This window comes from Budorcas taxicolor, chromosome 16, assembly GCF_023091745.1.
Source record: "Budorcas taxicolor isolate Tak-1 chromosome 16, Takin1.1, whole genome shotgun sequence".
Taxonomy (NCBI): Eukaryota; Metazoa; Chordata; class Mammalia; order Artiodactyla; family Bovidae; genus Budorcas; species Budorcas taxicolor.
The window spans coordinates 47,460,639-47,473,795 of NC_068925.1; the positions used below are offsets into that span (position 1 = coordinate 47,460,639).

Consider the following 13,157-nt stretch of genomic DNA (forward strand, 5'->3'; position numbering starts at 1 on the left):
ACCTTGCTGAACTCATGAATGAAGATATGAAACACAATGGAATACTAACACACAGTCAACAAACATGATGCTGTGAACCACTGTCCAAAAGGCCTAAGATGCACACAACATGTTAGGAGAAAAGCCAGACTACAAAACCACCTGTACAGTAAACCCCCTGTGAGTTAACAAACAATAAAATATACAGCCACATCAGTAAGGAATATGTCTACAGAGACATACATCAGAAAGTCCACAGTTTCTTTCTGATGGCAGGCTTTGGGGTGACCTGGGCTTCTTGCTTCCCCTGCTGAACTATGTGGCATGGAGGGTCGGGGGAGGAGTCCAGCCTCCCCAGGCTTCCTGGCTGCACAGGAAGAGCTTCTTCATGGAGCACAGTCCTGCTTCCAGCCTCACTCCCACCCCCACTGCACAAGGAGCAGTTTATCTGACCCTGGGTGCTTCAGTACCGCCTCCCACGACTCAGGAAACAGCCTTCAGGGGCAGCTCCCATAGATCTGTTTGGCAACACCAATGACTATCACTAAGCAGGATGTCCAACTCAGGGACAACGTGTTAGCAGCACACTTGAGTAGAGACCTAAACAGTATCTGCTGTTGGGATCTTCATATACTCATTCATTCAAGAAACAGTCACTGAACACCTGATATCGTGCCCCTAAGATAACTCTAAGCTCCCAAGATCCATTCGTGTACAGAACGGGTGAAGACTGCTGTCAACCAGGACCTGATAGCCTACCAGGGGCAATCAGACAATACGCAATAAGAAGAAGTAAATTATACACTATATTAGATGATGATAAATGCTAATTTCAGAACACTTATGTCTCACTATCCTCATTTATGAAATAAAAAATATATAATCACCACACAGCAGGTTCTCTGAATTGCTTGAGGAATGGATTGTTAAAAATTACTGGAAAATGCTTAAATATATAAAGTTTTGATTGATAATAATTAAAGCATTTAACAAAAATGATTCTTAAATAAAACGAGTGTTAGGAAGTCTAAATTTTGCTCAACAGCACAAAAATAAAATAAAATTTTAACATGCACATTAACAACTGTCCTCTGATGCCGGGAAAGGGGAGCCTGTCACCACAGTTTAAAGACATGTCAGGAAAAATGGGAAATGACTCCACTCTGACCTCAACTGTACAGATCGTGTTTAATTTCTACATTTTTTAGTGTATCCTTTCTTAGAAATGGGAAGCAGATGGCATTTTTCCCTTTCTTTCGATTCGTTCTAAACTTTTAAAAAGGCACATGTATTTCAGTGTTTCCCCTCCTCCTCTTTCTGGAAAAGCAGCCTTTCCTAAATAAGAACCCCGGGTCCAATGGGAAAGCATCCCTCCTGGCAGCTGCTTTGACAGCTCCAGTCTCCTACACAGAGCACTAAAAGGGTGTGACCTCACGACACTCTGACTTGACCTTCTGTGTTGACTTCCCCCGCACCAGAGGGACACTCCCTGACCTCTTTAAAAAAAAACTATTTCAGCTCAAGATACACACAGAACGGTGGTCTCTCTTTGTGGGCTTGGCTTCTTGGAAAACTTAATGAGCGATTATGCAAGATTGATATACAAAGTCTATCACTTTCCTATACATCAAAAACGAACAAGTGAAATTTGAAATTTAAAACACAGTATTATTTACATTAGCGTACCCCTCCCCCTCAAAAATGGCATCCCACTCCAGTACTCTTGCCTGGAAAATTCCATGGACTGAGGAGCCTGGTAGGCTGCAATCCATGGGGTCGCAAAGAGTTGGACAAGATTGAATGACTTCACTTTTCACTCCCCCCTCCAAAAAAGGGAATTAAGTATAAATCTAACAAAATATTTACAACAGCTGTAGGAAGAAAATTCCAAAACTCTGATGAAGAAAATTCCAAAACTCTGATGAATTAAATAAAAAACTAAATAAACGGAAAAGCAGTCCACGTTCACAGATGGGAAGACTCACTGTTATCAAGATGTCAGTTCTTCTCAACTTGATCTCTAAGTTCAACACAATCCTCATCAAAATCCCAGCAACAGACTAATTATAAAGTTTACAAGGAGAGACAAGAGACCTAGAGCAACCAACTCAATACTGAATGAGAACAAAATCAGAGGACCGACACTATCTGACCTCAAAACTTACTACAAAGCTACATAATCAAGAAAGCGTGTCGGGCTTCCCTGGTAGCTCAGTGATACAGAATCCACCTGCCAATGCAGGAGACACAGGTTCAATCCCTGGTCCAGGAGGCTCCCATAAGCTGCGGAACAGCTAAGCCCGTGTGCCATAACTACTGAGCCCGTGCTCTAGAGCCAGGGAGCTGCAGCTACTGAGCCCAAGTGCTGCCACTGCCGGAGCCTGCGCGGCCTAGAGCCCACGCTCCACAACAGGAGAAGCCACCTCAGTGAGAAGCCCTCGCACTGCAACCAAGAGCAGCCCCTTCCTGCCACAACGAGAGAAAGCCCACTCAAAGCAATGAAGATCCAGCACTGCCATAAACAATTAATATTATTCGGGGGGGGGGGGGGGGGGCGGGGAAACAGTGTGGTGCTGTCCAAAGAATGGACAAATAGATCAATGAAACAGAACTGAACTGAAAGCCCAGACACAGACCCACGTAAACATCAACTGATCTTTCACAAAGCAGCACAGGCAATACAGTGGAGCAGAGTCTTTTCGACACTCAGATAGTGCTGGAAGTGGGCCACCAGGTACCAGAAAAAGAAAGGATTCAAATACAGGCCTTACATCCTTCACAAAAGCCTAACTCATAATGAATCACAGACCTCAGCATAAAATGCAGAACTATAAAACTCCTATTAGATAACACAAGAACCAGAAGATCTTGAGTATAGCATTACAATGCCAAAGCATCACCATGGAAGAAATAATTGACAAGCCAGACTTAACTAAAAAGCTCTGTCCTATGATGGACAATATCAAGAGAATGATAAAAAGAAACTGGGGAAAAATCCTTGGAAGAAACACCTCTGATAAAGGACTGTTAGCTATGGTAAGAAAAACACTGTTAAAACTCAAAAATCAGACCCTAGCAGACACCTCATCACAGGAGACATACAAATGGCAAGACTGTATATGAGAGGATACTCCACATAACATGTTACCAAGGAAACGCAGATTAAGATGACAGTGAGCTACCACTGCGCATCTATGAGAATGGTCAAAATCCAGAACACAGACAACAGCAAATGTTGGTCAGGATTCAGAGCAAAAAGAACTTTCTTTCACTGCTGCTAGGGACATAAAACAGTGCAGCCACGTTGGAAGACAGTTTGGCAGCTTCTTACAAAACTAAACATAGTCTTACCATATGATCCAGCAATTGCACTCCTTGGTATTTGCCCAGAGGAGTTGAAAACTTATGTCTGTGCAAAATCCTGCACATGAATGTTTACATCAGCTTTATTCAAAACTGCCAAAAACTGGAAGTAGCCAAAACGTCCTTCAGGAGGTGAATGGGTAAATGATCGGCAGTGCATCTGGACAGTGGAATATTACTTAGCACTAAAAAGAAATGAGCTACCAAGCCATAAAAAGACACAGAGGAATCTCAAGTGCCTATCACCAAGCAAAAGAAGCCAATCCGAAAAAGCTACATGTTTTACGACTCCAACTACGACATGACATCCTGGAAAAGGCAAAACTGTGGAAACAGTAAGAGATGAGCAGTTGCCAGGGGCAGGGAGGTAAAAAGGCAGGGCACAGACGACAGTTAGGGTGGCAACACTAACCTGTATGAAACTACAATGATGGAGGCATGTCACAAGTGCTTGTCCAAACCCAGAGAAAACGCAACACCAACAGTGAACCACAACACAAACTATGGGCTCTGGGTGATACTGATGTGTCAATGCAGATTCACTGCTTATAAAAAGGCACCCCTCTAGAAGGACTAATGCTAAAGCTGAAGCTCCAGTATCCTGGTCACCTGATGTGAACAGCCGACTCCCTGGAAAAGTCCCTGATGCTGGGAAAGACTGAGGTCAGCAGAAGAAGGTGTCAGAGGATGAGATGGCTGAATGGCATCACCAATGTAATGGACATGAACTTAGGGAAATTTGGGGAGATGGTGAGGGACAGGGAAGCCTGGAGTGCTACAGTCCATGGGGTCAAAAAGAGTCGGACACGACTGGGGGACTAAACAATAAGAACCACCAGCAGGGAATGCTGACAGCGGGAGAGGCTGTGAATGGGAGGGGGCAGGGCACCTATGGGAACTCTCCGCACCTTCCACTCAATTTTTCTGTGAACCTTAAACAGCTCTACAACTTAAATCATAATAAAAAGTCAATAGCAAAATCTAGGTGTGGCCTCCCAGGTGGCACTAAAGTTGGTAAAGAACTCACTTGCCAATGCAGGAGACATAAGAGATGTGGGTTGGGTCCTGGGAAGATCCCCTGGAGGAGGGCATGGCAACCCCCTCCAGTATTCTTGCCTGGAGAATCACATGGACAGAGGAGCCTGGCAGGCTACAGTCCCTGGGGTTGCGAAGAGTTGGACACGACTTGAAGCGACTTAGCAGGCATACACACACCTGGAGCCCCCCTCCTCAGACCTGCTCCCACTGACTCAGGCTCAGGCAGCTTCCCAGCCTACGTCAAGCTACTTTTCAGCTTTCTGGTTTCCTGGACATGGGGAACCTTTTTGTCCCCAGAAACTCCTCTGGAATCCCTGTAAAATGAGTTCAGTGCTGAATGAAGCTGCCTTGGAATTGCACCCTGGTGGTACTTCGACTGCCCCACGGAGGCACACACACCTGCTCCACTTCGTTCAATTCCCAGGGCTGGAGCTCCTCCCACTTTCCCCACTTCTCCCTAAATGGAAACTGCGCGGTCTTTAACTGTTACATTTACTTCAGCTCTGCACCCTTCACCAGACCAGAGAACACACAAAGCCACTGAGAGAGCTTCAGGAAACCCACACAGCATGCCCACAGAATTCTCCCTAACAGAGAAAACACTCTCCCAGACACACAGTTATCTTTCATCACTCTCACTCCAGCCCATCTGTGCTTTCTCATCCATCTAGAAAGGAGTTTCTTTTTCCGTCTTTTTTTTCCCCCCAGGCTTTTAAAAGCATTAAAACTCCAGGCTTCCCTGGTGGCTCAGTGGTAAAGAACCCACCTGCTAATGCAGGAGACACGGGTTGTTCCCTGACCTAGGAAGACCCACATGCCTCAGGGCAACTAAGCCTGGGCATCACAACTACTGAGCCTGTGGCTCTAGAGCATGGGACCTGCAACTACTGATGCCCATACACCTAGAGCCCATGCAACGAGAAGCTACCACCACGAGGAGCCCGCATGCCAATACTAGAGAGGAGCCCCGCTTGCTGCAACTAGAGAAACACCTGTGCAGCAATGAACGCTCAGCCCAGTCAAAAGTAAAAATAAACAAAAGCCTTAAAACCAGAAAACAGGTTATTTTTCAGGAACGTCTTTTCAAATTTCCAACAGAATTTCATAATCAAGATAATAGAACTTATCATTAGGAACATTTGATAAGTAATATTAAAAGGCCCAGAAGATGGGAGACAGGTAGGGAGGTAAGTAAGTAGATGCTGTCAGCTTTAGGGTTCTGCTGCTTTCAGCTCTCCGGGCCAAACAGAGATGGACAGGTAATGGGATAGAGACAATCCTTCATGCTTCCTCTTCCAAAAGAAAAGGTCACAAAAACTGGAGTATGAACAGAGCTCCACCAAGGCCAGAGGGACAGAAAACCCCCAACCTGCTGGGTGATGAAAATGTGGAATTAGATGGAGGTATTATACCATGCGTGTACTCACTACAGACCACTGAATGGTACAAACATAAAAATAAATGAAAGGATGATTAAGAATTAAAACAATAAGCAAACTCCCAAGCTGGCAACAGTGCTCGAGCCTCCAGAACTGGAGAACTGGGCTTCAGACAAATCTTTAAAGCTCTCAAAGCACAACTTCGCACCACCACCAAAGACACAAAAGAGGCCTAGAAGGCATCTCACCTAACACTCAGCTGAATGGCGGCAGAGCCAAGACTATAACCTGTTTCCAACTGGCCAGTTCTGTATCCTTTCCAAGACATTGGTGATCCTTGCATTCAGTACGGAAGTTTTCATCTCAAACATTAACTCATAATCTGAAAAACTAAAACCTACAGCAATTATATTCTAGCACACAAACTCACTGCTCAAGTCTGTGATTTGTAATTACAATTGCAGGGGTACCCAGTAGTGTCATTTAAGTTGTTCTTAGACTAATAAGAAAAACCAGAAACGAACGTAAGACTAAATGATATATTTGTGCCAAGGCCTAATGACAGGCTTAGAGAAATGCTTGCTAAGCAAGAAAACAGTTTATGAATAGTTCGGTGCAGGAGGGGCAGGATAACTGCAGGGCACACAGTAGTGCCATGTGCCAAACTCAAAAGAACCTGCCTGAGCCTGGATGGGACAGGGGTTGGGAGAGAATGGACACATGTGTGTGTATGGTGGAGTCCTTTGCTATTCAACTAAAACTACCACAACACTGTTAACTGGCTATATCCCAACACAAAGTAAAAATTTTAAAATAAAAATCAATTTAAAAAAAAAGGACCTGCCTGAGAACAGTCAGGACTATATTCACATTGCAAGAAACGATATAGATTTGGCAAAAACATCATCCACTACATTTAATTAATGCTGTTAATATAAATTTTATTAGTTTTGTGGTTTCTTTTTATGTAATATATATAATCTTTGAGTTTTATATTCACAGAACTCTAAGAATTAAAAAAATTATGCTGAGTTTTTTTGTTTTTCCACATTTCATTCATTCAACAAATATTTATTGAACACAGAGTATAGGTCAAATATTCTTTCAACTGCTACATTCTGAAATAATAAAATAAAAATAGTTTAGGTCAAACTGCACTGAGTCTACAGAAATTTTCTTCCTTTAAAGAAAAACTGCTTTAACATCTTAGATTTTATAAACATTACTGGACTCTCTGCAGGTAAGATGTGCTTCTTTTACTGCTCCTTGAGGCCAAACCCACCCGTATTGCTCTCTTCAGCCTGCCTCCCCTCATGGATGTGGGGGGAAGTCCCACCCCCAGCATTTCAGTGTTCTCTGTCCCCTCTGCTACCACCTCTGCCACCGCAACACCAGAGTGACCAACACAGACTGTCTGATGAATAGGCCTGTGCTCATACAGATCACAGCATCTATCCATTCACTTCACACCACTAAGTTAAACAGAGGAATTATGCTTAACTCAACTGCTACAAAATAATCAAATTTAATTTAAAATTTGGTACCACACACTTTACTCAAAAATTAAAGGTTGTCACTCTGAAAACCTGGCTCTCTGTATGTACTGTGGGTCATACATGCATTTTCCTCCGTGTGTGCGTGTGTGAGATACATGCATTTTCCTCCGTGTGTGTGCGCGCGCGTGCCTGTGTGTGCGTATGCGCGCCCGCGCGCATGCTCAGTTGCATGCAACTCTTTGCAACCCTATGGACTGTAGCCCACAAGACTCCTCTGTCAATCACAAAAGCACTGCTTGGCCTCAAAGAATGATCTGGGACCAGTCAAAGCCTTAACACTGCCAAAATCTCTCACTCACCTTTATTATCAAAAATGCTTTTCAGTTTAGCTTAAATGTGGGAAATATAAAGAGTCTTAAATGGTCTCCAAAAAATGTGTGTCTATGTTTCAAAAAAATAATATGTAAGTACACTAGTACCTGATGTGAAGAGCCAACTCATTGGAAAAGAACCTGATGCTGGGAAAGATTGAGGGCAAGAGGAGAAGAGAGTGGCAGAGGATGAGATGGTTGGATAGCATCACCGACTCAATGGACATGGATTTGAGCAAATTCTAGGAGATAGTGAGGGACAGGGAAGCCTGGCATGCTACAGCCCATGGGGTCACAAAGACTTAGTGATTGAACAACAAGTACACAAGTAAGACCAATAACTGCAAAAACTGTAGCCCTAAATCTACAACTTTGTAAGTTATACAAACAAAAATTTTAAATACAAAAATACTCAAGAATATATACCTTTACAAAAAAATGATTTTAAACAATTGTAAAGGTGGGTTCTTGTTAAAATAATTGAAATGAAATATAATTTAATAATTTTCATAGTAATAAAGTCCATTTTTCTTACCTGAATATAAAAAGTTGGGGGGGGGGGTGGTATTCAGGATTTAAAACGCTAATTCTCTCCCTATAAAAGGCATTATACCCGAGGGTTTTTTCTTCTTCAGCTTCTCTGGTATGACTGTACCAGCCTGTATGTGTACTGCTCCCTACACAGACATTTTTACCATTAAAAAAATGCATTTAATATGAAAATCTCTGAAGCTACCACCACAAACCTTTGCAGCACTTTCTTTAAGATCAATACAAACTGGAATTCTTTTTTTTGTTTGCTTACTCTGGAGAAACTTTGTGTTAGAGGAAAAACAAACAAAAGAAAGAGCATTAATAGTTCAAAAATAGCAGCACACAAAAATGATCTGAACATACTGAAGGAGAACATTTTCATTATAAAAGGTTCATAGTGCTGCATTAACTTCACTTTGGAAGAACGCCACTGGAAACCCAGATTCGGCAAGGGGGGAATGCAGTAGTTATAGCTTAAGTCAAACAGCTAATTAACGACTAAACAAAAGAAATTTCAGTCTGGACAACATATATGGAGTACTAATATGTGTAATTATGAAGTAGTCGTTTGAGCAATCAGAAAGTTGCATTAGCATAATTATTTCTGGCTCTGGGCTTTAAAAATATCAATATTGACTTAAAATGCAGAAATCTCATAATAGTTCACCTAATTATGTGAATACCAAAGTGATCATGAAATAAGAGTTGGTTCTCTTAACAAATGTGCTCTGTGTTGAATATACTTTTTCCTGCCCAGGATAAAAAAGTCAAGCCTATCAACCTGCCAGTTACGCACAGGTACAGAATTTCTGTTTTTAATGTACTTTCTTCCTTACCTAGAGCCCACACATTAATATTCATTACTAAGAGTCGAAACTCCTTCTCTAACACAATCTACTACTTTTCCAAAAAACTTCTCAGACAAAAATACAGTAAGTTTAGGTGTAATACTAGAAAGTGAAAAATGAAGCAAATGAATAAAACAAAATGATCAGAAGTCACTAAGGAGATCAAGACCTTGGGGAAGTCTTATCTGAAACTGCTCTTGGAACAGAACTGCAGAAAGTATGTGCTCCAAGATCAGGGGATGGGCTTGGACTCCCAAGGCCACCACTTTCAGGTGCTTTATTTAACAACTCTGTGGTTCAAGTCTCCTCACATACCATGTAAGAATAATCACAAAACCTACCTCACAGGACTAGGTCCAGGAATAAACGTGAAGATTCACGGAAAAAACTCAACAGTGCCTAGCATGCAGTAGACATTCAATAAATGGTAGCTGCCGTAATTATCATCATCATTATCATCTCCTGGGAAAGGAGTGTTTATGGCTGAGAAAGCATAAGCTAAAATTGATTTGTTTTTGGATAACAACATTTATTTTGCAATTGCAAACAATATTCAAGAAGGGCAGGAGAGTTCACCTATCCCAATGAGTTAGAAAAGGTTAGAAGTACTGAAGCAGGCCCTACAATCTTTTTTTTTTCCTACAATCTCTTTTATTGCTAAGAGTCTTCCTTTTCAGTGACTTTCAGCTTTACCAAAATTTGCATGTGAACCCAGAATACTAATTTTACATTAACTCTTTTTAACTGAAAACTAAATTACACTATGGATCTGCCAAGTACCCTAATGTGGTTAAGGGTTATGGGTCTTTGATTAAAAGCCTGAAAGACACACCACAGAATGAATGTTCCTGTGAATTAATCAACAATGTAGAAGAAATGAAGTTCAGACAGAGACGGGCCCTGTTAAGTGTGCTATCTTGACCAACAGTCCCTCATCTATAAAAGGAAACATGCTGCGTGTGAATGGGCACAATCTTGCTCCCCTCTCTCAAGAGATGTACACACAGCGGTCACAGGCGGGTTTTCTCCATTAAGCAACCACAAATGTGACCACACAGGTGTGACGAAGGGCGCTTCTCAAGAGTACAGAGGAGTCAGATTCTAGCCGGGAATTCAATTGTGCACACCCAGCAGAGAGAGAACACGGGTGACAGAGAAAGACGACAGCTGACATCTCATCCAAGCAACCCCAGCCACCAGTCTCCTTGGCGAGCAGATGCTGCGCAGTGAGTGAGATGGAAAACACGCGTCGGCTGTGCTCACAACTGCACTCGTGCAACATGCCCCTCCCTACGCGAGCGCCTGATCCTGGCAAGTGGAAGCGACAGGAATGTCATGTGTGTCTAACACAGCTCCTAAATGCCAGCCAGCTCCCTCACGCATCCTCCACTGAGACACGGTCGTCCCCTCCAATCGCAGAGGGACTCCACGCCCTGAGCCCCTGGAGAGATTCCACCAGTCCTTAAGGCTGCCTGACCATGAACCCACCTTACCCGGGAATCTGTCCCCTTCAGGTCTCAGTGGTGACATAAAGGACAGCAGGCTGAAGGACAAACGAATTGTTTTGTTTCTATTACCCTAGCCAGTAAAAAAAGAAAAAAGGCAGGTAACGATCACCACATAACACCCTACAGAATTAACAACTGCTGTCACTCTAAGACGCTTCTATTTTTCCTGAAGCCAAAACTCAACACGTAACAAAGCCAAAGTCCTCTACCCAGAAATACAGGCCAACTTTTGAATTCAGTTCTCTCGTAGGATTTTTCGTCAGGGTTGAGCTGATAGATCACTGAAGGCGCCTTGGATCACAGGGGAGAAGGGCAGTGCCCTGACCCCCGCCAGCCGAGGCCCACCCGCCCATGTCCCCAACCCCATGTTTTCAGCGGCAGTGACCACTCCTGCAAATAGCCCACAGCTCTCAAATCCCAGTCTCACACTGCACGGGTCAGAGGGGAACACACTTCAGTCACACTGGGACCTAAACCATAGTCTCCGAGGAGCTACGTGAGCTGAGATTCTAGAAGAAAACACAGAACAACTTCTTATCTGCCTTTTAATCTGGTCCTCTCTAAAAACTCCTTATTGGGTATTTTATAATGTATCTGAAATAATCGTAAGGTGGAACAAATCAATAATTGAGAGGTAAACAAATATGTGAAAGTTGAAGGCTGTGTTCAAAAGTTCCAAAAATGTTTTGAAACCACTGATCTAAATAATCTACCAACTAAATTTCTGACACTGTTACCTCCAGCTTTATAACTCTTAAGATCACTAATTTTAATTCAGTAAGCAATTACTGGTTTCAACTGTAATTTCAAGTCAAAGTTAAAATAAGTTGCCAATTACATAAAAATGTAATATTGAAAAAATTATATGCTTTGTTACATTTATAAATAAACCAAAACTGATGTATAATAACAGCATCAAATCCTCTTTCAGTGATTACTAAGGAACATACTGAGTTTTTTAATATTTCACGACCTAGTTTTGACTTAGTGAACGGCTCCCAAATTGTATTATTTTGCTGACAGAGTAATGATCTATGATTAATTTTCAGCACATTTACTTTGTTTTCATGTCTAAAATGTCTGAAACAATTAACAGATGACTGATTAAAACAACAGGACTCTAAACCAGCTGTTTGTCAAAGGTATTTTGTCTAAGGGGGGAAATATAGTTTATGCAAATAATCAATACATACATACCTTTAAAGAAATTTAAAATCAGTTGAGACAAAACTATGAGGTTCTAGTGAGTATTTAAATATATAAACTAGGATAAGTGAAGAGACTCTGATGTAATCTCTTGTAACAAAACAAAAGCATTGTAGGTCAAGAATTTGAGCTGAACAATTTTTAAAAAATTAAGATAAATAGGCAGCACTATTTTCTTCTCGTATTTTAATGACCAATATAGGGTAGGGTTTTGTATTTATAACTTGGAAATAAATGCTGAACCAGCAATACGAACTGATTTAGACCAACTTCACAAAACCAATGACCCCAGCCATGTGAACTAAAGAAACAGAATTCCCAGCCTGATGGACACAGACCCAAGTCTCATCACCACGTGAAATGGGTATCACCCTGAATTGAAACAGATTTCAAAATAAAAAAGATGACAAAGCAATCCACCCTTAATATTAAGACTTCCAGATTAAGATTCACCCAAAAAAAAAAAATCATCCAAGAAGATAAAACTCTGACTCACTCTACTTCATCAACCTTCTAACTGGATATCAAATAAACAACCTACTACACAGCCTTCATTCTTCATACAAATGCCTTTCATTAAGGTAAACCAATTAATTCTCCATGCAAACTTTCTTCATTAGAGAAGACCAGAGCCATTTTGTTAATAAGAAGCCTGCCCTTCTCAATTCTACAGAAACTTCACATTGTCAAGACACTGCATGGTCTATGAACACTGGGGCTGTTCCTCTATTCATAAGAACTAAGCTTTAATTGAGATGCAGATAAGAGTCAACCACCAAATGCAAGACACCATAATGCAGGAAAACACAGACAGAAACTCATGCTATCTTAGTAAGTCAGCGTGCACATCTGAGATTTTTCAATGCAGGCCAGGCAGATCAGAGATTGTTCAAAACAACATGTTGGTCTTTGTCAAATCCAGATTCAGTATTCTTCCCATTCACAATTTCCTAGTTCAGTATTTTGAATTTAAAGCTAACATATAGTAGTACTGCGCAAGATGACCTAGCAAGTTTGCCCTTAAAAAAATTAATACCCCTAGAAATAGAAATTTATCTACCTCATTAGTGTTCCATCGGTGCCTCTCTTTGGGTAAACTTGAACATTTCGGCAGACATTCAAGCAGCTTTTTCGGTAAAAAGATTTTTACATGACTACTATTGCTGTTCCCATGATCATCTATAAAGAAGAAAACAGTAAATTCAGAGAAAATAATAGAGAAAAGCTCCTTTTAAGTATACTGGCAAGGTCAGAAACAGCAGCTCAGTTTAGTCACTGGGAGACCAAGAGCATCATCCCTCTTAGTTAACAGAACTCATTGACACACTTTTCAGGTAGATGGCAGCAGGACTGTGGTCAAGAGGCTCTACAATAAGATGGAGCTCTTGGCTCCATGGCGAGCAAGTGAACAGGGAACAGCCCAACAGCTGCCCAG

At 41.7% G+C, this 13,157-nt stretch overlaps 1 protein-coding gene across 1 annotated transcript in view; it reads right to left on the reverse strand.

Moving 5' to 3' along the window:
* CAMTA1 (calmodulin binding transcription activator 1) overlaps positions 1-13,157 on the reverse strand; it is a 967,024-nt gene that overhangs the window by 920,821 nt on the left and 33,046 nt on the right. Inside the window, exon 3 of the mRNA XM_052653621.1 lies at positions 12,783-12,901. Within this exon, the coding sequence (XP_052509581.1) occupies positions 12,783-12,901 (119 nt within the window). The remainder of the gene's footprint in view (positions 1-12,782; positions 12,902-13,157) is intronic.